The following is a 25,203-nucleotide window of genomic DNA, read 5'->3' on the forward strand; positions in this document are numbered from 1 at the left end:
AACCTCTAGTCCCCTTATAATACTGTAAAAATTATTTCTTGTGTAATATTGAATTTGTCCTAATAACAATATTACAAGATTATAAGTAGTTTGTGAGCGATTATGTGAGCGATTTGTGAGCGATTATAGTTTTACTTTTAACATGCGACCCACATAAAATAGCACTGAAGCTTACTGTGGTGCCATCCTCGGAGACCCAGGGGCTTTGAGTCGATTTCAAGTTTAGGGCAGAAGAGCCCCTAGGGACATTGTCTTACAAGACTAGTTCCAAACGGTCGTATTCGTTCTGGCATCTGATTGGTGCCAGAAAATCTTTGTGTTTTTCTGCCCAATCAGAGAGAAGTGTGCTTTAGAGTCCTTTCGTGTGTTTTAACACGCACATATACAAGAAGCTCAGTTGCTTGCTTTGGTTGTTTGGGCCGTGCGACGGAGCCTTGCTCTAGGTGAAAAGCGTCAGTCTCAGCACACAATGTAAGAGAAATCGATTAGATTGTCCGCAAAAATCTCACCGGAAATTATACTAAATACTTTCGCAGGTATCACAAGAGAACGTGTATAAAAGTTTACTAGGTTCGTATAAAACACGATGGTTGCAGGCGTTGATATGTCGCTTTAAACGTTAAACAGGATGTAAGCTTAAATCTTTCTAGATTTTTTGTACAATTTGCAGTGACTGAAACTTTGCTAATCTCGTGAAGTTATTTTGTCGCACCGGCCACGCAGGTATGTCGAGCAACTGGTGCTTATGCTTACGTAGCTTTCTGTGCGCGCCAAAATCTAATCTTTGCTTTGTAGTAAAGTCTTTCACAATATGGCCAAAGTTGCAGAGGACGTTAAGTTCGTGGACGATTTCCAGCAAGCGCTTACAGAAAGCTTAGCTGTGTTTCCGATTAGCTAATTGAAATCTGAACAAAAACTAATTATCGAGAACATCGTGGGAAAGAGAGATGTCTTCAAACAATTACGGAAGGGGATTAAAAAGAGCTTAATCTTTCAACTGCTGCCTAGAGTGTTCAAATTCTTGAGCTCGAAAGGCCACGGATTCTCTTCTACTCCCTTGGTCATTGTCATTTCACCTCATTTGTCGATTGTTAAAGACCAAGTTGATCATTGACCAAGTTGATCATTGGGAATCGGTGCTGCTTTCATTGGGGAAAACAAAACCAAAGACCAAGAAATATTGGATGGAAAGGGCGGGTTTGCTTTATTGTAAATGTCAGCTTAGTACAGGGTCATCTACTCAAATGTAATAAACAAAAGTTTCCACGCTCAGCTTTTCTATTTTTCTCAGACGAAGATTAGATTAGATTTTGGCGTGCATAGAACTTGAAGCTGCGTAAGCGCCAGTTGCTCGACATACCTGCGTGGCCCGTGCAACGAAATAGCTTCACGGGATTGGAAAAGTTTCAGTTAATGCAAGTTATACAAGTAATCTACACTGGTAGAAAGATTTAAGCTTACATCTCATCTAACGTTTAAAGCGACATATCAACGCTTGCAACCACTATGTTTTATACGAACCCAGCAAACTTTTAAACACGTTCTCTTGTGATGCCTGCCAAAGTATTCAGTGTAATTACCAGTAAGATTTTCGCGGACAATCTGATCGATTTCTCTTAAATTGTGTGCTGACACTGAAACTTTTCACCACGAGCAAAGCTTCGTTGCACGGCTCAAACAAGCATAGCGAGCAACAGAGCTTCTTGTATATGTCCGTATTAAAACACACGAAGGCACTCCAAAGCACAGTTCACTCTGATTGGGCAGAAAAAAAACAAAGAGTTTCTGGCACCAATCAGATGACAGAACGACTGCGACCGATTATAACTACTCTTGTAAGACAATTTTCCTGGGAGTCTTCTACCCTTAACTTGAAATCGATTCACAGCCCCTGAGTCTCCGAGGATGACTGTGGTGCATGACGAAAATCTGTAAATAATAATGCAAGTAATAAACTGTATGTATGTATCTAACTGCAGAGAGAACTGTTTTGGCCTTCTGGGTCTCATGAGTGCAGTGCTGATGCTAGGATGGGGGAGAACCGATCTGGTCACCCCAAACGATCCCACATTTGTGGTATCGTCTAAGCCAAGCCAGAGTGCTCAAACTAGAAAAGTCTAGTGAGCTATGCGCAATGCTAGCGGCAATGACTCATCCCACAGTGCTCAATTTGGACATGAAAGCAGGGCTTTGTATTCCAAAGAGCTATATCTATATGTATGTAGGTATGTATGTATGTATGTATGTATGTATGTATGTATGTATGTATGTACGCATATCTCGACTACAGCACATTGGTAGACAAACAGACTGGACAATCAAGAGAAAAAGATGAAAATGCATAAAAATTAAGCAATTTATCAGCATAACGTTACTATTCTCCTCTTCCCAAACGTCTTGCCATGAAAGGCTGGGCAGGGGGTTAAGTAAAGTAAGTAATGATGGAATAGAAATCGAAAATCATGAACGGCATCATTCAAAAGACAAAGAAAGAAGAGAGTCGTGCGACGGTGGACAGCTAATTGCAATACGCCTATCGCAGTTGTTAAAAATCTACCAATCACTGCAGAACGCAATGCCTTAGAATATTGAACTGGTCGACATTATCTCTTGAAGGAGGCTTATATGCAGTCGAAACGTTGCTATCCACTTCGGAAGAACCTACATTGAGAGAAAAAGGATAGATAGTTATTTTTTTCCACCATCATAAATAATAGCTACCTTTATGTGTACCTAGATGTGCAATAAGAAACATTTTTTTTTCTTTTTATCAACCCCTTGGGTGGCTGAGGAAGCTGTCGGAGATTGTTATTCGCGCATTATGCAAGGACTGGGAACAGACTAACATGTGGTCCGCCTACGCCACGTTGGTTGACATCGGTTGAGAGGATCATTTGCAGCGGAGGAAGGGTTATCGGGCTTGTGAGCCGCTGGTTTGGGTCGTCAACGTTATTTCCAATCACTGCAAAGCTCCGCTGTGCTTGGCGATTGCATTGGGAGCCGCACAACAACCAGCAGTCCACATGGAATTAGGGATGGCTATTGGTTGGTAATGTTGGGCTGGATTTGGCTAATTTGTACCAAGTTATGCTGCAATTGGTCGTTGACCATCTGAACCCGAAAAAAAGAGGTGCCAGTTAATATAAATAGCACTCCGTTGTTTTGCACACAGTCGTCTTGACCGTAAGTCCGTATTCTCCTCTTAAACTGGGACCACTGACCACCGTTAAAAGCTCCCACTCGTGGAACGGCGTTTGTGCGCCTGTAATATAAGTTGAACACAAGCGCTCTTCAGAGCTCCAGTTAGTCTCTGCTGGGAGTAAGTGACCTCTTTGATACGGTCCATTCTGGTAAATGGCGTCGCTGCCTTGCCTCACTATACCTTAGAGAGTCAAGTGTGATATAACATTTTTATCATACAGAAGTTCAGCTTGTTGCAATAACATTATTCAACATTACAGTTTCATATTTAGATGTAAAGATTACAATGTCATGTAGGTAACTGGACTTATCAATGTTACAGTTTTACGTTTCATGAACGAACACTTGATATCCTCTGATTCTGGCAAAATGAGCGTTTAAAGCTACATCCTTTCAACGTAAAAATGTCTGAGGCATCTTCGCTAGAGTCAAGTCAGATCTGCACTGATCATTGGGGATAATGGACCTGAGGAGGGCTCGGAAGAGGGGAGGGGGAGGGGGTGTGGTTGGGTTAAACCCTTCCCCCTTCATCAGCGTTCTGGATCGACACGATTTGCACAGAGAATACCACACCTTTAGCAATTGTTTTCCCAAAGTCTAATTCCTTCGTCCTTACCTGGTTCTTTCCTCCATCATCTCGCCCCTTGCGCCTGACTAAAGTTAAAAGTTAACGTTCCTTTATCTAACTTGTACCCGGCATACACCGCAACTGCCAGGTCTTCATCAAACATGGTGGCGTAAAAGACATCGTAACTACCTGCTATTTGTTGGCAGATGTACTTTATGTTTTTATGTTGTGTAGATTCTTGCGAAGACCTGTTGGCGGTTGGTTATTCGCAAAAAATTGTCAGAAGCAAGCTTAGTAAGGATCGTGAATAGATTTCCGGAATGATTTGAGGGGGAGCAGGGTCGGTGTAGTGGTGAGAGCGCTCGCCTTCCACCAATGTGTCCCGGGTTCGATTCCCGGACCCGGCGTCATAAGTGGATTGAGTTTGTTGGTTCTCTACTGTGCTCCGAGAGGTTTTTCCCCGGGTACTCCGGTTTTCCCCTCTCCTCAAAATCCATCATTATTTGAATTTATTTAGTTTAAGTTTATTTGTTGCTCGGAGATATTAGCACTTGCGTGCTACCTTGAAATTCGGAGATAAATAAAGTTGTTATTATTATTATTATTATTATTATTATTATTATCTATATATGGTATGGTTGTCCTCCTTTTCAGTGATTTTTCTCCAGACCACGCAACCACTGGCACCTGAAGAAGTTAAAATTAAGGCTTGAACGATCACACTCGTACCAGAAACGAAATATTGACTCAATGAACTTTTGTGACTTTGTAGGATCTTAGGTATCAAATCTAAATATTTTCTGGTATCGTCTGATGAATAAGCAGAAAACCCAAAAAAGCGCATGCTCAAAATTTTGTAATCTCAATGTCACAAATCGCGAATTCTTTTGTTGAGAATAAAGCTCGCTTTAATGATTGATCAGGAAACATTGTTTAGCAAGTGTATTATTTCAGCAGGTCGAATGGACGTCAGTGATAGTAGCTGTGGTGTACGCAGACACGTTTAATATCATCAATCCAATATGTATAGGGATACGACAGTAGATTTTGAATATTTTGCGGGGCTGAATGCTAATTCGTATTTTGCGACATTTAATTTTCGCACTGATCTCAACAGTACAGCAGGTGTAGTTAAGTGTCCGACTCGCCTAAAAAGGTCTGACGTAACTATGCACAGGACCAAAGAAAATGAAAAAGAGTTAAATTTTGCGAGGAAGATTGCGTCAATAACTAAACAAGCCATCATAATAAGGCAATATCTGGCTTCTAAGTGATACGTTAGGGGCCCGAAAGGCTCACTGATCAATAATTACTCCACTTCCTATCGCAATCACCTTTTTTCAACATTGGGAAATGATTATCACCTACCTACAGGTTAAAAAGTGAGGACATAAACAAAAAGAAATCTAATGAACGGCGAAGGCCTTTAACGTAAAATATTGAGCGGATATTATCCCAGTACTACTGACCTCCCGCTTCTGCTACTTCAAAACCACTCCTAGTTAACTTATCTTTTTTTGATTCGTCACCCAGTTTGTAACTACTTTTGGTGCCTAGACAGTTGCTTATTTTGAGATACCGATTGCGGATTGGAAAATTGTTTCTGTCCATGCACGCCAAATTTTTGATATCTCTTTATAAATGGCATTCTAAAAGGACTATTAAATGCATATCGCTTACTTTTACTCTCCTTGTGTAATCTTTGTGCTGCGACGATGGTTATCATTACCTCTGTAAGAAGAAGTGATTTTAAAATATTGGTACTGTCTTTCATCCTGAAGAATGAAGTTACTCATAATTAAAAGCGAAAGAAAACCTTCATTAACTCAAAATCTAGCGAGCTGCACGCCAAGACGAAAGCTAACTGATGAATCATTGGTCAAGAACACCTGTTTGATGTTAGAATTCGCTGTGAGTTTTTGAATAATTCAGGAGTTTACATCCAATCATATCTAATCCCGTCATCTTACTTCTGACAGTGTTACTTAATAGTTAGTGACATTTTTTTCCTTAAGCTTAATTTCGTAAAAAGATGTGTATATTTTTCAATTTTGAAGTACCTATATCATTTCAAGCTACCAATGATTGCGTAGGAAGAAACAATTGCTTAAGAATAGTTTCAGAGACGGTTTCAGCATCTTTACCAGCATTTCTTCAAAGAAAGCACTTGAAGTAAATGTCAAGAATTTGAGGAGCCGACTCCTTAACTTTCAGTAGAAAGAGAATAGTTAACATGAAACAGTTTAAACTTGACAAACCCGTTTGGGAGACTTGCTTGATTTCACTTAGTCCTCTCTACGTCCAGAGGTGTGATTCGCAATTCTCATTCCCCCACAAGTGGTACCTTGTAGAGAGGTGAAGGGAATTCAGAGACAGCTTCTATCTTTTTTCATTTACATCTGCTGCAGTGTTCAACAAATTCGGATTTGTCTTTCCATAACTATAGTAAGGGCCCTAATCTTTAGAAGCGGACTATCAACTACTATTAGCAAGAATTTGTGTTTTAAATTTACATGAGTAAAAACAATTTCGTCTCGTCTCGATTTTAAAACGAGAAGGTTGTTTTGCATTTTCTTCTAAATCAGACGTGGAATTTTTTTGGATAAAAGTATCCCAAGGCTTCTGATAATAATGGTGTGTTGTTTACTATGGTTGTGTCCAGCCCATAGCCGTATCATCATCTAACCGTCTCTAAGTGTTTTTTTCTCGGTGGCATTTAGGGGAAAAACATTCAATTCATGCGAACCTGCCATGGCTAAACGTCAAGATCCTCAATAATTGATATGTGTGAATCATATTTTCAGTCTTGTTGCATACAGGATTCATTCAATGACCTTACTTGTCTCCAAGCAATTTCTTCTTCTTGGCATGTATTTACTTGGAGGAAACACACTCATCCAAACCCACATATACTACGGCTAAGCCTAATCTTCTACTATAATAGTCACTGCAGCTATGATCCCTTAAACTACAGTATCGTAGAAAATGGCAATACTGAGTAAGCTCACGACCGTGGTTGATTGGTTGGTATTGTTGGATCCCCTGCACATCGCTATATGGCCTCGGATCATTCTACAAAAAGCGCTATTAATTTTAACATCGAGAAGGATGTAGAGCCATTGATTAATGGCTCTGTTAGCCTGACTGAGCCAAGAGGCAAAGTTAACAGCTGCAGGATGCAATGTTATTTTTGCCTTCACCACGAAGTCCATTTGGGGCACTTACAGGGGCAACGGACAAACCGAAAAAACCACCACAACAATGATAAGTGTTCAAAGCATCTTTTTTGGGAATCTGATCATCTCCAGTGTTTTGGGAAATCTTGTTCTGACCAGAATTTCATGGAATCACATTTTTGCTAGACTTTGCTATACAAGGTGGTTATCATAGCGAGAGGTAAGGAGTAGTTAATGACCAGTAAGAAGGTCCAAAGGGTATACAGTCATGTGTACCCTTCAAGCACACAGCCATAGCCATTCATAGCTTTCTGTAGGCCGCCAGCTGTTGTGTTAAAAAAGGTGCTGTGGAAAATTTTGCAGTGTTTGGGAACTGCCAAGAGGACGTGAGTGAGACACACTCGAGTGAAGAACGCATAAGCGACCTGTAAGATCTAATCAAAGCGGATAAAGCGAGTGGTAAGCCACACAAGGTTGAACTGCTCCTAGTCACTGTCATCTCGGGTTGCATGAATAAGGCCAAAACTGTGAGGCTGTCATGATTTACCTTGCCACAAGAAATAAAATGAGGAAGCAATTTGCTTAAAGTGAATCAGAGAAAATAAAGTAGTGAAACTATAATCTACAGGGGCTTCTATATGACAACCGGAGTTGCCTTGAAGGTGTTTAGCTAGTTGAAGTACAAAATATGTAAGTTCAGATGCAAACAGCTTTTCGTCATCTGAAGATGCTTCACCCTTCACCCTGAACGGTTCATGACCCAATATGGCGCCTCTTCAAAATTTCATTACATCATCCAGCAAACAGCGGAAGTAGATTGACAAACTGATCAGCTCTGATCTACAAAGAAATGAGAAGTAGCCGAAAAAGAGTACTACTTGGCAAGTCTGGGGAGTATAAAGATTGAAACACAGACAAACAAGTTTGGGAAGTTTCCCTACATCTAAATTTGCTAGGTGCCAAAAATACGCTTTCCACTCGGCCGAAATTAAAAAAATGCGAGGGAATATGAGAAATTGAAACAAATCGTTACTTCCCCAAGGATATTTGACAATTAAGTGGATTTTCCAATCAAACAGTAGGGTATTTATTATCCAGTGATCAGGTATTCCCTTCTTCACTCCCGCAATGCGCCAAGAAAAAGACCACTTAATTGCAAGTCACCCTCAAGATTAACTGAAAATCAAAACACTAATTCCGGCTTCTAAAATTTAGTTTTGCGCCTGACTGACTGAGAGGACGTTGCGAGTTTTCTGGACAAATTACAGGGGAAAGTTAAGTGCAACCGAAACAATCCCATATGACTTTCGACATTAGTTCAATTGAGGATTGCTCTAACCTCGCAGCAGCTAGCAGTCGATAAATAAAGCTAGAAAGGCGAGGCGATATTTTCGTGGGTTTTGCATGGCCGCTGATATCTTTTTTCTAATCAACAAAACAAAGTCTTCGCTGAGTTTTAACTGCTCATAACTACTGAGTACAATATCTAATTTTGAAAATTTGGAATAAAGCAGTTTGCTAGTCTATTTTAAATATTAAACCAGCTAAAAAAAACTTGCTCCAAAAAGAATCAATGAAATTACATGTTACAGAACAAATATAAAAGTAGTTAATTTATTAACGAATTTATTCTCCCCGTAATAAAATCTCAACAGAATGAAAACAACGACAGGAACATGGTGATCTTAAATCTGATTTATAAGTCAATTTTTGAGAAAACTATAAACAACCATCCAGCTCAACATTTACCCTATTTGGAGCACTAAACTCAGTAACCTGAGAGAACGGGGTAAAAGTAAATTTAGCGAACCATCAATCTGTTATAAAATACCAAAGCAGGTGAACACGAAAATCATTTTGTATGACTTTTCGAGCCGATAACGTCTGGTTATGTCTTAGAAATCTAAATAACATTTTTAAGAAGCATACAATTCATAAAATTTTATTCTTAACCTGAATTATTTTTTAGTTGATTTGGAATTTACTACCTAGAAAAACATTTTAAGTGCAATCCTCCTAAAAGCGAGACTGATTCAGTTTCCCTCAATTAGGAAAACAAATGAGATCATTTGAAAAATTTGAACTCTAAACAGGAGCAGGTTGCTCATCTTTATGGGGCCACCCTCTTGAGTCAATGAGAAAAGAATCCTTTTGACCTATGCAGTCTTTTTAAAAGACAAATTAAAAAACAACTCCAATCGCTGGCTTTAGACTGAATCTTGGTCAGTTCGCTGAATTCACCGATGATTAATGGAAAAATTTCAACTTCACTTATTTGAGTATCACAAAACGTGGAAAAGAATACATTTAATGAATTATTTAGACTTCTATCAGTGGACAAAGGAATCCTTTTGGCACCAGTGAAAAGGGCGTAGACTCGGACACTTTTTATTTCTGGTTATTGTTACGGTGATTGCCTTCACGTTTTTTATATTTGAACAGAGTATCGTCAGTTTAAAACTGGCCCTTGAAACTGCTCTTAGAAGTTGGGATTCAAATGAAAAAAATCACGAATCAATGATTAAAAGGGTAATAAAGGAATCTAAACGTCAAACCAGAGACAAAGGCTGGTTAAAATCAAGACTAAGAGTGCTCAATTTATGCTGTTTGGGCATTTCGGTCAACAAATATTTTTGGCATCGCTCTTTTGAGTTTATTAGGTAGAAAGACACGGTCTTTGAAATTGTGTGTCGTACTTCTTCGTATTCTTTTCTTTGAATAAGTACCAGCTGGTTTTGACTGGGCAAAAAGGTTCAATGTAGCTCTGAGCACATGGACCTGCTATCACTTAGCAAGAGCCAACGCAAATGATATATCTATGCCATAATGGTACCTCGCATTAAAGTTCAATTCAGGTGGATTTAGGATGGCTTTAATTTCTGAATTAGTTGAGCATTTGTTCGTTTTAATTACAGATACTCTTTAGACCACGTAATTTCTAAACAAAAAACCTTTAATGCTTTGGACGCAGCTATACGGCGGTCGATTTGGTACCCAAATGGAAAACACCGAAAGAAGCACCTGTCAAGATATCACATGGTTTGAAACTAATATTTTTAAAGACTTCTTGGTTTTTTTTATTTTTGATAAACTCGGCGCCTATCTATTTCTATGAAACTGTTTCTTTAAGGAAAGATGAGATGCGTTTTATTTTCTTTTTCTTTACTAAATGTTTTGGTTGGTCAAATTTGTTAAAAATGCATTGTCGACTCGTCAGGCTCTGACGAAACAATTTTAAAAATCTGAAATATCAAATAAATTTCAAAAGGCTTCTAAATGTCTTGAACCTTTTTAAAAATCTTAAAAATTCAAAGCCCTTTGAAAGGGCGTTCAATAGTTAGGAACTGGTTTTTAAATTGCACGAAGGAAAAAAAAAGGTCTTAATCTATAAGTAATGGAATCAGTTGGATTGATTCGGGTAATACCAGCTATATTGAGACTTCTGCCGTGCTATTGGACTATCCATTCAAGCGGAAAACTTCCATAAAGAAATTGTGTCTATAAGAAATGTTTAAGGCCCAGTATTTCTCATTCGTTTTCGAAGCTTTGCGAAAATCCTATTCCTCACTCGCTGACTCTGATGTTAAGATGGAGGCATTTCTTGTAAAGATTCTACACTTCTTACTAATGTATGGACCGATAGCGTCCATGGCCGTGAATGGTAGTCCGTTGCAGCGGAACCCAAAAAGGGGTGAGTGAAGTACCTGATATATTTCAAAATTGAAGAATGTCTGGGAATTTATTTTTATTGTTAAATTCGATCGATTTTTTTTTTTGCAAGCATTTGTGCAAGCTATCCCCTGCGAACTACGCCTTGTTACCTTGTTACAAGATAAACCAGTAATTTTTAACAGTCATTAAAAGTCTTCTGTTTAATAGCAATATTAGCGCCCTTCAGATTTTTCGAATTTTCAGAATCATTCTCTCAGCCTCGCTGCACGGTTGTAAATATCTCCCTAAAATGCCTTGAAATGAATTGATCTCTTTTTGCCCCTGCTTTAGTAAGTGATGAGCAACAGCTTTTCATTAATAGAAGGTGACGCTAGATAGCACTGTTATGCATTGCAAAAGTACCTGATGAAAATAAATTTATGGAGTAAAATTATCACTATATATATATATATATATATCAAAAAGTCAATAATGAACATTATCACGACAAAAAATATAAAATTCTTAACTAGGAATTAAGAAATTAAAAAAGAAAATCGCACTTGTAAGGAGCCCAAGATAATTGCAAAGATATATTTTTAACAGCTTAGAAGCTTTCTGATCGGTCGAAGACTTCATGAAAAACTGTGCCTGAGTTCTCCCTCACTATTTTCAAGACCGTAAATGTTCAAACTCCCCTGTTTTTTCATGAGTGCTAGCAAGTCTCGTTGAAATAACGAGTAATGTGGCATCTAACAACTGGTTATCGAGAATTTATAAAGCGATTGCATCTCTAGTTCGAAACGTTATTTTTTTCTTTCCTGAAGAGAAATATATAGGATACGGAAAACATCTTGAAACTCTCGATCGAGTTCTTTAAACATCAATATATGAACATAAAAACATTTATAAAAAAACATTTAACATTTATATATTATATGAACATAAAAACATAAAAACATTTAAACATCAACATATGAACGCATATTTTGCATCAGTATTTACACAAGAACAAAAGTCTCTTCCGGAATTTGATATGTTCTCAATGAAAAGTTGTGCAATGTATTATGTACACCTAGCGAAGTGGAAAAACATCTGAAAAACCTAAACATACACAAGTCCCCTGGTCCTGATAAATTATTGCCTCGTATCCTAAAAGAATGTGCTTTAGAACTATCTACGTCACTTTGTAACTTATTTAACAAGTCGTTTCAATCTGGCTCACTACCCAACGACTGGAAAATTGCACACGTTATTCCAATTTATAAAAAGGGACCAAAATATAAAAAGGAAAACTATCGCCAGGTCTCGCTAACATCTATCATCAGTAAAAGAGCGGAGAAGATTGTGAAATCAAGAGTTGTCTCATTCTGGACGGAACACCAACTACTAAACCCAAGCCAATTTGGATACCTGGAAGGCCGATCGACAGTGTCACAACTTTTAAGCTGTTATAATGACTGGAGCTTAACAAGAAATTCGTCTAAAGTGTCTGATGTAATATTTCTGGACCTGTCAAAAGCGTTCGACAGTGTCCCTCATGAGCGCCTACTTTTAAAACTCAGTAGGTACGGGATAGACGGGCAGCTGCACCTGTGGTTCAAGAACTTCTTAACCAATCGAAAACAAAGAGTTATGGTACGTGGATCGTACTGGGATTTGTCACCAGTTACATCTGGTGTCCCTCAAGGCTCAGTACTGGGACCGGTTATCTTCCTTATTTATGTGAACGAAATACCTGGCATCATCACGTCTACTGCCAAATTATTTACCGACGATACCAAAATCTAAGGACAGATAAATAATATCGATGATTCTATTGCTTTACAGATAGATTTGACCACCCTCGACCTATGGGCGATCGTTGGCAGATGAACTTTAACTCTACCAAATGTGAAGTCATGAGAATTACACATAACAAAGACAAAAAGTCCACACGGTACAATATATCGAGTACAGTGTTGAGGAATGTATCTAATTACAAAGATCTTGGAGTTATTATGACTAATGATCTGAAATGGTCAAAACATGTTGAACAAATAGTTCACAAAGCAAATAAGGTTCTTGGCTTACTTAAACGCACAGTAGGCGGTAAAAACAAAGATATATTTTCAAACTTGTACAAAACCTTGGTTCGTCCAATCTTGGAATACGCCTGCCCGGTGTGGTCAACACACCTCATCAAAACATCGATGAAACTGAGAAGATACAAAGAAGAGCCTCGCGAATTGCTTTAGGCCAAAGAAGACAAGAGATGGCGTATACGGAGAGGTGTAAAATTCTTAAATGGAACTCTTTAGTACAAAGGAGAGATTTCCTTTCCTTAGTGGAATGTTATAAAACTGTATTCAATCTAAATGGATTGAATTTCAGCGACTATTTTGAACTTTGTAAAAACACTAAGTCGAGATCTAACTACCCATATAAACTACAACTCAAACTCGCAAAATTGAACTGCTACAAAAATTCTTTCTTTGTCAGAATTATCAAACCCTGGAATAATCTTCCTATTAATGTATTTAATTTTTGTGACAGCCCTAACGCTTGTGAGTTTAAATCAAAATTGAGGAAACATATGAATATTTATTGAATCGCCATTTTATAATTGATATTTAGCTGTTTCTTCTTTGACTTTTTTATATTTTTATTAACTAGTTCTGTAAGATTTTTTACATAAATAGGAGACCCTTGATATAGGGCCAACCTCTAGGTTTCCTTTTTCTTAATAACTATGTATTTGCATGTTGTTCTGAAATAAAGAATTGTATGAATATCTACGTATGATGTACGTCCTCACAGTAGAGAGCGCTATTTATGCAATACGTATCTAAAACCACAGTTCAAAATATATGAACTTCATATATTCATCATATCACATCAATATCTGTTTGATATATGACTAGTGCGTTGTTAAATTGCTCATTTAATTTTCCTTCTCTCGTTTAAGATGTAATAGTTATGTTACACTTTTAGCAGAATATGTTGGAATATCCCACGAGTTACTTGAACTTTCTTTGCTACCAAAGAGCCTGTAGGCGAGCGCGTAACCCAATAAAAAAGTGACGAGTGAGATATTGCATGATAACTGCGACGAAAATGTGAAAAAAGTGTTCAGTATAACTAAATAAAAAAAAAAAAAAAAAAAAAAAACAGCGAAACTTACAGACAGATTTCATTTTGAATGGCTTTGCTTTAATTCCTCATTCTTTTTTTAGGTAAAAATCAAGATGTCACTGGGAACCGAAAAACTGTTTACGGTGGCAAAGGGAATGTATGCTTCACCAAACACTTTGCAGGAAATGTACCACCAGAGGGTTTGCGAAGTCCATTTAATTTCTTCATAAAATACATCTGCCAAAAAGATTACAACGAAGATGGAACCCACTATGGAACAATGTTCGACAAGCAATTAGGAATTCCCGTGTACTCAGCTTACACTCTTACAAAAGATAAGGTAGACTTCAAGGCATGGACGCGTCCAAAATGGAGACAAACCGAAGGTAGTTTACTTCTCACCCTAGGTTAATTTTATTACATAGGACTTGTTAGAAACCCTAGTGTGCTAAGGTACGAACCAGTTAAGTGTAGTTTGTTTTAGATAGTGTAGTTTTGGTAGTTTTAGTCGGATGGTGTAGTGTTCGTGGTATAGTTGGTGTAAGACTGGCTTAGTTTGAGGTAGTTTGGTGTAGTTGGATCCACGACAGCAATATTCTAGACGATAATTATGGATCTGTCAGCCATAATTCAATTTTCTTTTTAAGGCATTAAGGAACAAGGAAGCGACGAGATATATCCCACCTTACCATTTCACCGAGGGCACTTGGCACCTGCACAAACTTTATCAGATACCGGTTATGATGGCGCTGGGTTTCGTTCCACTTTCTACTATACGAATGCAGTGCCTCAGCGACCAGCTTTTAACAGTGGTCAGTGGTCTCAGTTTGAGAGAAAGATACGCGACTATGCCATAAATGACTGCACCAAGGATGATGGAACCTTATATCTCCTCACTGGAACTTTATTTACGAATTGGAATCCACATACAGACCAGAAACAGGTCAATGATCCAAGTGGTGCACCTAAACTGGCTAACAAGGGTCTTCCTCAATTCCCTGCCATAACAGTTCCCAGTTCCCTTTGGACTGCCGGATGCTGTGTCAAAAATGGTGGTGCCGTGGGGAATTTTGCAGTGTTTGGAAACAACAGGGAACACCCAAGTGAGACGTATACTAGCCAAGCGTCCATGAATAAGTTGCAAGCGGTAATTAAAGATGATAAAGCAAGTGGCCAACCAGAGGAAGTCAAACTGTTCCCAGCATTCCCGGGTTGTATGGATGATGCCAAAAAGGTGGACCTTAAAGCGCGAAGAGGGGACTAAAATATACGCATTATGAATTAAATTAAAAAAAAAAAAACTTACAAGTTAGAGAAAAATTGAATCACCGGGCACTCAAGTTGATCATTATTTTTTAAAAGGATAGCCTTATTGGATCATTACAGTAGCATCATATGACAACCGGCGCTGCATCGGCCGATTGAATAAGTATGTAAAAGGAGTAAAACATTGTTCGTCGGGAAATGTTATCACATTTCAACACGGTAGCTCATTCCGATGTAGCTTCTCAAAGTTTCCATGCATTTCCCAGAAAACAGAGGACGGGGGTTAACAAACTTTCTAGCTCAGATTTACAAAGAAATGTAAAGAAGCAGTACATGCAATATCAAATATTTCTTAGTTTAATTAATGTTCGAACATAAACAATCAGCATTAGAGAATTGTCCTATATTTAAACGAGTGCCGTGGACGTTAAACCTGGATCATTGCTTACCATGTGAGGCTCTGATTTCAGTCTTATTTTCTTTAATTTATGATGATCAAAACCTTCAGTGGAGGAGAGAAAAATGACTTCTGGTAGACAATACCTTTTGAAACCTTGAGTCCGTCCATTGTCCAGTCTATCAAAGGCCTTTTGTTATGATATTCATACGATAATCCAAAAGAGTTTTTCTAGGGTGATCATGAGCTGCTTCATAATCAACATAACTCAACCAAGGAAGAAACTTCTTACCTGAAATATGGAAGTAAAAACCTCGCAATTGAAAGATTTGTTTCCCTCTGTGCAGCACCGATAATAGGTTATTTAAGCCCTTATTGTCATAAATCATTTACTGGCAATGTGGATCAGTTCATTTAGCCGTGTTCACAAAAGAAATTAATATGTATGAGGTACGCCTACATACTCTCATTATGTCCAAAATCTCAATTGCCACGTGTCTTAAACCAAAACTGAATTGGACAAATCGGTATCCCAAGAAGAAATGCACATCACATCATTAACAACGACAACGAATGCAAAAGTTAGGAAACAAACAAAAAACGGAAACTTTTGAATCAAGGTAAAATAAGTTATAAAGTTCTCAAGATGGCTACATAAATCGGCTTTTCATCATTAAACGATCTAAAGGGTACATATAGTAGCCATGCACTAAGCTATCCAGCTTCCTTAATTTTCCTTCCGAAGGCAGCATAGTCGAATGGTCAGCGTGTCGGACTTGCGATCCGCCGCTTCCCGGGTTCAAGTCCCCGCCCTGGCCACTATTTGAATTTGTTTCACGGTAGCCCCGAGTTCCAAATCCTCGGCCATGCTTGTAATATAGCCAACTGGTTTGCCTTCGACCAGTTGGGATTCTTAATAATGTTATTTTCAATTTGAAATATTTGTTTCAGTTGTTTGGTAGAAAACCAGTCAACTAGCTTAGCTAAGTGGTTCTCCACGTTAAAAACTGTTTATTTTTTTATTTAATTTTTTATCCTAAACAACCCAGCGACTCTGGCGAACGAACGAGAGTAGGAACACAAATCAGAGCCCCATAGCACCACTTTATTCATATGCGCTTTTCGTTCCTTGGCGTTTTCAAAATGTGCACGCAATTTTACGATTTGTGTGTACAACTCTTGAAATCATACTGGCTTTCATTCTTTGCTAAATTAATCGTTTTCAAAATCATGGGACTCTGTATTCTGATCTTCACCTTCGGAAATCATCGGTTTCTAATGGAAAACATTTTCAGGGTGTACCTAACTACGATTTTTTTCTCTAATTTTTATGAGTATTCTAATTTTGAAGTCTTTCCTTTCCTTAACCATAATAATTCACTCGGATGTGCAGAACTGATTTGTACTAAAATAAATATTCTACTCAGAAAAAAAGACAAAGGCATCTTCAAATTAGCCATATCAATCAGAGCAGCACTACAACTAAAGACTAATTATACTGTGCTTTCAAAATCTCAGAAAAATTGATGCAAAACAGTAATGAGTTTCTTCGTTGTGCAAGTTACTAAAGAGAAAATTGTACGAAAGTTATTGATCTGGACACCAAGATTTGTTATTGATATGGATAGAAAGGAAATAAATAACATACAGTTCTCGAACATAAACCAAAGAGAAACATAGTGGCCGAGTTGGAAATTTTTAGAAAGATACGAACACGAGTATCATTGGTTTGGAAACCAAGACTTGCTCTAGAAATGAAAACGTTCATGTTTTACTGAAATTAATGATTAACTGACTCCTCACAGGAGCATTAACTGAAATCGAATAGCTGAAAAGTTAACCTTTCATCTCCCAGAACAGATTCATGTAACTACTTATAATGTATTTCAATACAGCCTCCAGTGTGAAGACGATCAAAACGTTGAAGCTTCTTAAATTTGCTTAGGATTCAGTAAAGCAAACAGGAGGAGATTTCATGATTCAAATGATATTTTCCCAAGGGGGGATTACAGTACGCACAGCTTAACATAGCATCTGCAGCAGAACCAACCACGTGACAAATGTACTGCCTCAGGCGTACCAGGAGTACCTTGAAAATATAATTTCCGGCGTCTGAGTGAATATGAATTGGCCGGAAATGAAATATTTCTGCGACATGAGAGTAGTGGGGACTGGGCCTGTTCAGTGCATCATGGTATACGATGATAGCTATATAACAGAAGGTTGTTACGTAGGAGATCATTTTAGGCCGACGCCAATACTAAGCAAGTTTATTCTACTATAGTCTGAGCAGTGGTTCACCAACACTTACGTTCGATTCTGACCTAGCAGCGTGGCCTTCGTTGGATGGACAATCAGAGCTTAATCTAAATCAAATTAACAGTCAGTACATAGCATATTATTTAAACATAATTCTGGGCTCATAATACATTTTTAATAGTTATTTTTTATTTCTAAATACACGACCCCATCAGCTCTGCTGAATACTCCATCGTGTTTGAATAAAGTGATCAGTTCAGTTTAGCTTAATCCTGGGTTCTCACCCAGATTTCTTGCCTAATTTTGCCCATCTGCGTTTTTTCCGGTAGTTTTTTCCTGGTCTCCGTTCTGGCCCTACTTTTTCTGTAAACCAGCTCTGTAATTTTTAGGTAGAAAAGTGCCTTAAGGGACTTTTTTGGGTAGAAAAGTGCCTTAAGGGACTTGCTCCAAGTTATCTTACTAAATATTTTCAATCTAAAGGACATGATATTCATGACTATAATATTAGGAATAAGGACAGATTAGTTATTGACAGGGTTAAATTAGAATCAACCGAAAGAGCATTTTTTTATCATAAAGGGGCCGATATATTTAATAATTTGAATATATCAACAAAGTTGAAGTGGTAAATTGGCCACCGTTACGATTATAAAAGCTGACGTTTCGAGCGTTAGCCCTTCGTCGGAGCCAATCCGCTGATAGAAGCACCGCGGGAGTACAATACATCCGTTGGAACAACTGCACCGCTCGTCGAACAAATTAAAGACCAAAAACATCACTTACCAGAAGACTCGACAGTAAAGTCATCAAAACAGACTTCCCAGCATAAGAGGGATGAAGACGTCAAAGAAAGAGTGAAGAGTGTTTATGAGATGGCACCACTTAAGACCAAGCGAGCACTAGATCTGGCTACCGAAAGGGTTCATCGGTATGGTTAACCGTCCTTCCCTTACAAGAGCAAGGATTTAGACTCAACAAAAGAGAATTCCGAGACGCTATTAAATTGCGATACGACTGGCAATTCGAAGATATTCCTTCCAAATGTGCTTGTGGGGACGTTTTTACAGTGGACCATGCAATGGTCTGCGAAAAGGGTGGCTTTATTATACAGCGCCACAACGAACTCAGAGACTTAGAAGCTGAGCCTTTAGGAATTGTCTACAAAGATGTGGAAATCGAACCCCAACTCTAAGATACGACAGGTGAGCAATTAAACTGTGGTTCCAACATTGCGCAAGATGCAAGGCTAGACATTCATGCTCATGGTTTCTGGGAACCTGCATTTTTCGATATTCGAGTTTGTCACCCAAACGCCAAATCGTACAGAAATCTGGAACTGCAGCAGATTTACCGTATGCATGAGAATGAGAAGAAACGTTTCTACTCAAGACGTGTTCTAGACATCGAACATGGTTCATTTACGCCTCTTGTGTTTACTTCGACTGGTGGAATGGGCCAAGAATGTTTGAGATATCACAGTCGCCTTGCAGAACTCATTGCAGACAAGAAAGGAGAACACTATTCAAAGAAAATTTCCTGGATCAGGGCAAAAACTTCGTTTGCATTATTAAGATCCGCCCTAATCTGCCTAAGAGGATCCAGAACAATTAGAAGGCCCAAATTAAAAATTTACTAATGTAGACCTAGATATTCAACGTTCAGAGGCCATTTGTTAGTTAGTTTCTTTTTTTTAGATAATTTTTTATTCGACATTTTCATGTATTTTTCGATTTTTGAGGATTTTATCTTAATTTGTTTGTAAATATTTCTGATGATTACAGTGAATTATCGTTATCATAGTGGGTATCCTCTAGTTTTTCTTACAATTTTTTTAGACATTTCAACACATTTTTTTTCGACTTTCAAGCATTTTATCATAATTTTTATTTTTTTGTGATTATGGTGAATAAAGGATTATTTTTATTATTATTATTATTATTATTATTATTATTATTGTTATTATTATAGGTATCGTTCTGTAATCACGAGTGATCATGGCCGTGCGGCGTTCGGCCAAAACTTCCAAAATAAACCGAATGGTTTTCTATTCGCGTTGTGCACTGCGTAGTGGAGCTGAAATAGGCTGAAAAAACAAGATAAAGGAGAGGTGTAGAAATGAAAGGAAAGTGCGAGGTGTTATCCCTGATTCAAGTCACAACTACATTAATAGACTGAAGGTTTAAAAAGCGGAGCTGCGGTTGTCATTTTATAGCCTTCATCTTATGAAAAATCCTAAGCACTGCTTGTCGATGAGGTTATTCAAGGACATTTTGGGATCAGTACAAGTGGAGGAGGGGGAAGGGGAGAATTGATGGGGTCTGGAACGACTTGCAAAGCGTTTAACATGCATGTTACAGGGTCTGCTATAGGAGCTATTATTATCCAACTACACTAAGACGAGTACAAATATCACGCGGTATTTGTACTCGTCAATTGTAGAGTACCGGTTAAACAGGTTTTCTTGCATCGCGCAAGCGAAGAATTGGGGTGCTTACCATTTGGCCAAATAATTCGGAAATTTCGGTTTGAAGTCAAATGGTAAGGTAATTTTCCGAAAATTTCTTTCGGAAATTGTGGAGTACCTTCAGAGGTACTCCTCTTTTTCCATTCGGAACGGAAGGTCATAAAATTCCGTTTCCAGGCCTTTCCGCTTGGGTTGTCTTGGGTTGGAGCGGGACGAAACGCCTGCTGGATAAATGGTAAGCTCAATCTCATCCGGTTGGTCCATGAATTCGGAAACTCCCTTACCTTTATGCCACGGTTACACCAATCGGATTTTTCTTACAAATAGTATGCACCCTTGGATTGTAGTTTCGAAGCAAAAAAAAGTGGCGGACAATTTGAATCACATTTTCGACGACGAAGAATGAGAATGGCGGGCAAGTATAGATCCAGGTTTATTAGATGAATCGGACAAAGAAAAACAGCTTGACGACCAGAAAATTTCTTCATTTAATGACGAAAATAGAAACAGCAACACAACGCGTCAATTCTGTTCCGCTTCGCATACTTCTGTCACGCACTCCCCGTAAATAAATGTCCGCGAAATTCGCGCGCTCTGAACTAGAAGTTTGGCATGTTGGATAATAAATAACTTATTAGACGTTTTGTTGTGTTGTATCGCTGAGTATTTATACTCGTTATTTGTATTTTGACTCGCCCTACGGGCTCGATACTACACTCAGTGATACTACACAACAAAACGTCCAGTAAGATGTATATATAGCCAAGCTAGTTAGCTGCGAAAATACAATACTTCGAGTTATTCAACAGAATGATGGAAGAAAGGAACGGTGGATCGGTGGAATAATGGAATATCTTAAGACGCAGAATTACAATATATTCTTAAGTCATACTTCTCGTGTGGAATAGGGTACATCTAAATATGAGGGATGTAGTAGGCTTTTTGTTTTGCATATGAGACAAATATTGTTCAACACTACCCTCTAGCGTCATTATACAACCTCTAGTTCTTTTCAATGCTACAAACATTGTGCTTTACTAATAGCTGCATGCAGTCTTCATTCACAATCTATTTTTAAATTTGATCATGTACATTGTCCACAGAAGTTGATAGATTCTTGTCAAGTACATCCTTCCCCTTCTAATGCAAGTTGAGTTTGGAACGAAATCATCGATGTTGAAACTTAGGCCAGCCTATACTGAGCGTTACACACGAAAGTTATCAATATCTTCGAGAGTGCTTAGAAGATCCTCATCAACATGTAACAGTTTAAATAGTATGATTTGTCTGTTCTCTTGAGTTTTTCCAAACATTTTCGACCGCTGGTCATGCATGGAGAACTGTGAAAAGCAGTCCACCTTACGCAATTTGTAAGCACAACCTCCGTGACTCCGTACTCTGAACCCCAGGTAAGACCTGACGGAGGGTTTGACATGAGATTTATAAACACTTCGGGATTGCTTATACAATCCCCATCGACATATACTAGTTTGGATTGTACAGGTCCTCTCAATTTGTTAAATTTTTTCGTTTGAGAGCCTTGACCAGCAGCCGATTATATAGCTAGAGTTTACCAATTATCGCGAAACAAAAAAGACTTTACAGCTTTCGAAAAAAATATAGCTTCATTCTAACCTCAAATCAAAAAATATCCAAATTTTCTTTTTATAATGCATTTGCTTTCCTTTCTGTGTCCATTTTTTTGCGACCCTGAAAGATCGTGTGCTCACAAGTTTTTTTCCAGCTTGAGGTTGTTTATAATCTCAGTTACAGACTCCGTTTCGATTGTCACTGAGTTCTCAAACACTTCAGTCATTTCAGTGTTGATTTATCCTTGAATTTGAAAATTTCGGCGAGAGAAAAAGGAATTTCGTCTGCAGCACATACTTATAACTTAAACAGCTATTTTGAATTCGTGTTTACCCATTTCAAACCACATGACCACAGTGTTAAAAAGTTCTATTGGAAGTAATGCGTGGGAAATTTAACAGTTTTTTTATGATAAAACAAAAAGAAAAACCTTGATACCACAGAAGTACAGAGAAACTCGACCACATGTTGTGTTTCTCCCTAAACTTCTCTCATACTCTGGCAGCTCCCTGCGTGCTTTACAACAGAACAGAGCATAGTCAAGGCTTCTCCATTCGCCTAATATATTGTATTCTATATAGACATGATTTGTCTATTCCTTCTGTTTTTAGGTATAGATATATTTTTAGAAATATTTAAGGAATAGAACACAGTTTTCCGGGCTCTACAACGGGATAAAGCCATACAGGATGTTAGGAGAAGACGAGGAAAGCTTGAAAAAATAAGCTTGTTAAATAATTAGTAACATGCGAGCTTTAAAACCTGATAAAGCATCCGCTTGGAAACTTATTTGAGCAATCAGACGTGCTATGTTCATTATATAATGAATTTCATATAGTGCCGATCACCGGTTCATACCAGCCTTTCCCTTTGGGTTCAGCTGATATGCTTAATCATGGTAAATAAAGTTTATCTGTTTGATTAATTGAATAATGTAATACATTTTGAGGAGGCTGAATCCAAATTAGATTGTCGAAGGGTTAAACATCTCGCAACGAAACTACTGCTCACACTGTTATGTCCTTCAATTTCATACTATTTTATTTCTACTCACTGACGAAAAAGTTTCAGCTGTCATATACATTCTCACTGTGATAAAACGCGTAGGCGCTTCTCTTGCAATTACAATTAGATATGGTTTCATTCGTAAATCAGTTAACGTTAATTCAAATCATGAAAACTTTACTTCTCCTCCTCTTCCATCCCTTCCACTTTCATCCCCTCCTTACTCTTATAATTGTCAAGGTTCACCTTGTTGATATCATTTTCACAACCCAGGAACGCTGGAAACAAGTGGACTTCCCCATATTTTCGGCTTTTTACATCCTTCTTGATTATCTTTTGAAGGGCGTCAATATTGACCTGCCTGGTCTGCGCTTGTTCTTTATTTCCTTCGTTGTTTGCAAACACTGCAAAATTCCCCTTGGCTGCACCATTTTCAACACAACAGCCAGCAGTCCACATTGAACTGGGAATAGCTATCGCTGGGGAGAGGTATCTATGTTCATCTGTAATGGCCAGCCAAGGTATTTTATGCGGATCTTGAGGCACTACATCATCGAGTCCTTTCCATTTAACAAATAAAGTTCCGGTTAATATAAACAAAATTCCGCCCTTTTCGCCTTGCTTTCCAACACAGTCTTTTTCTGCATAATTTCGAATCCTTCTTTCAAACTGAGACCACATACCAGAGTTCAAAGCTGCGCGCTGCGGCACCGCATTCGTGTATGTGAAAGTGGAATCAAAGGATTTTTTTTCATAGGATAAAGTCTGTGCTGGTGCCAAGTGACCTCTGTGAAATGGTACACTAGGATATAATCGATCATATCCTTGTTTTTCAATACCTGGAAAACAAATCCAGTCTAACATCAATACCAAGAACAAATCACAAAACTGAAAGGGGAACATATGAGCCAAAATTTGAATAATTCATTAATTATTAGTTAATCGGAGGTAGCCTCTATGATATATTTGCTCATTCGTGTGATGACAAGGGAGATGCCAGAAGTAACAGTTACTAAAGCTACGTAAAAGTCACTTTTATGGCTTAAGGTTCAATTTTTATTCTACGTGAGATGGCTGTGGGAGACCACGTAGAACTTCGCTGGAGTGTCGTCGTTGTCAGATGCTGGCTAGCCACGTGCTTGTGCTTCTCACAGAATAAAAGCCCTTTTGGTTGGGGTTACTATTAGAATGGGTGCCTGTCCATAATATCCCCTTCTTGTTGACTGCTTTTTTCTTGTCATCATTTTTCGATTTCAGTCCTGTACTTTGAAAAAACATCAGAAAAATTTTCATTTTCTACATAAACCAGAGTAATTGTAAGTAACTAGCTATGCATCCCAAGTTAACGCCTCCAGGCGTCTTGTTTGTTTTGAAATTTTCCTGGAGAACAGTACAACCAAAACAATTAACTGTGGTTTAACTCCGATACATCTGTGTTTGAGGTGTGATTGAAAATCTACTTTTAATTACATTTGAAAATGGTCTGGATAAACAAGCTACCTTCGGTCTTTTTCCACGCTGGACGACTCTGCGTCTTCGTCAAGAACTTTATATTATCCCCTCTGAGAGTATAAGCTGAGTATACTGGAATTCCCAACTCCTCATCAAACAATGTTGCATAGTAGCTTTCGTCGGGGTTCTCCCCTTGACAGATGTATTTTGTGGGACTGATTAACATCCGCAAACCGTCCGGTGCTTCTCCTCCTGCCAAAAATTTTTTGTAGCACTCGTTCCAACTGGTCAGAACGACTGATTTCGGTTCCTGGTGATATTGTTTTGCTTGTTCCCTGATGAATCAATAGAAGTTTGCCAGGTTGTAATTACATCCAATAAATAATTTGATTAAATCATACGAGTGATGCATGCAGGATGAAATCACGTCCTACCCGAGACAGAGGCTAATTTTTTTCAAATGCATGACAGTAAACTAAAAAAGTAATAAAAAAAGTAAACGAAAAAGAAACACCCTTACAAAAATGAAAATAAAACAACATAATTATCTTTTAAATACATTCAAAATCGGGAATATTCTGATGGGGATATAAGTCGATAAATTAAAATTTGAACTTTAAAGATCATTAAGACCAAGGTTTTTTTTCTCTATGTAGCAGAATTTGATCTTAAGATTAGAAAATATAGTTATTCTTCGGCCGAGGGCGGTACTCAAGAAAGAAGGCACAGTTTTTCTATAGACGGATTGACCCTGGCTGGTGGGTAACATTTTCTTTCCTGGATGCCTTGTGCATTCCTATTTGATACTAATATGATGTTTATTAAAACCTTTTGCAGAGAGCTGAATTACAGGTTTGTTACAATGAGTTACGTATGAAGCACGATCCTCGCAGTAGAGAGCGCTATTTATGCAATAGCGAAAATCAAACCTGAAAAAAATCAGGCCTGCACTAGTATCGCAGAGGTCAGTGGTTCGAATCCCGTACAGGCCTGATTTTTTTCAGGTCTGATTTTCGCTATTGCATAAATAGCGCTCTCTACTGCGAGGATCGTGCATCAT

The 25,203-nt window shown here is 38.2% G+C and overlaps 2 protein-coding genes and 1 pseudogene across 2 annotated transcripts; 1 reads left to right on the top strand and 2 right to left on the bottom strand.

Annotated features, from left to right (window-relative positions):
* Positions 1–2,723: 2,723 nt before the first annotated feature.
* On the bottom strand, positions 2,724–3,932 carry LOC148730358 (uncharacterized; annotated as a pseudogene).
* Positions 3,933–10,461: 6,529 nt separating this feature from the next.
* Positions 10,462–16,065, top strand: LOC111324867 (uncharacterized). Its single transcript, XM_088762216.1, has 3 exons — positions 10,462–10,636; positions 13,812–14,096; positions 14,358–16,065. The coding sequence occupies exons 1-3, from the start codon at positions 10,534–10,536 to the stop codon at positions 14,972–14,974; spliced, it is 1,005 nt and encodes a 334-aa protein (XP_088618342.1). The 5' UTR covers positions 10,462–10,533; the 3' UTR covers positions 14,975–16,065.
* A 6,649-nt stretch (positions 16,066–22,714) lies between these two features.
* On the bottom strand, positions 22,715–24,474 carry LOC148730359 (uncharacterized). The gene is made up of 2 exons (XM_088761780.1): positions 24,156–24,474; positions 22,715–23,605 (listed from the first exon to the last, which is right to left on the bottom strand). Exons 1-2 carry the CDS (start codon positions 24,367–24,369, stop codon positions 22,869–22,871), a joined length of 951 nt encoding a protein of 316 aa, XP_088617906.1. The 5' UTR covers positions 24,370–24,474; the 3' UTR covers positions 22,715–22,868.
* Between the last annotated feature and the right edge of the window lie 729 nt (positions 24,475–25,203).

Source organism: Stylophora pistillata, chromosome 5, assembly GCF_964205215.1.
Source record: "Stylophora pistillata chromosome 5, jaStyPist1.2, whole genome shotgun sequence".
In the NCBI taxonomy this organism is placed as follows: Eukaryota; Metazoa; Cnidaria; class Anthozoa; order Scleractinia; family Pocilloporidae; genus Stylophora; species Stylophora pistillata.

What these genes read in the sequence shown, in the direction of transcription:
- LOC111324867 (XM_088762216.1), top strand. Translation starts at nt 10,534, where the DNA reads ATGGAGGCATTTCTTGTAAAGATTCTACACTTCTTACTAATGTATGGA. An exon ending in GCAGCGGAACCCAAAAAGGG is followed by an intron (nt 10,637 to 13,811) that starts GTGAGTGAAGTA and finishes TTCTTTTTTTAG; the next exon opens with GTAAAAATCAAGATGTCACT. An exon ending in AAAATGGAGACAAACCGAAG is followed by an intron (nt 14,097 to 14,357) that starts GTAGTTTACTTC and finishes TTTCTTTTTAAG; the next exon opens with GCATTAAGGAACAAGGAAGC.
- LOC148730359 (XM_088761780.1), bottom strand. Translation starts at nt 24,369, where the DNA reads ATGTTAATCAGTCCCACAAAATACATCTGTCAAGGGGAGAACCCCGAC. An exon ending in GACCATTTTCAAATGTAATT is followed by an intron (nt 23,606 to 24,155) that starts AAAAGTAGATTT and finishes GAATTATTCAAA; the next exon opens with TTTTGGCTCATATGTTCCCC.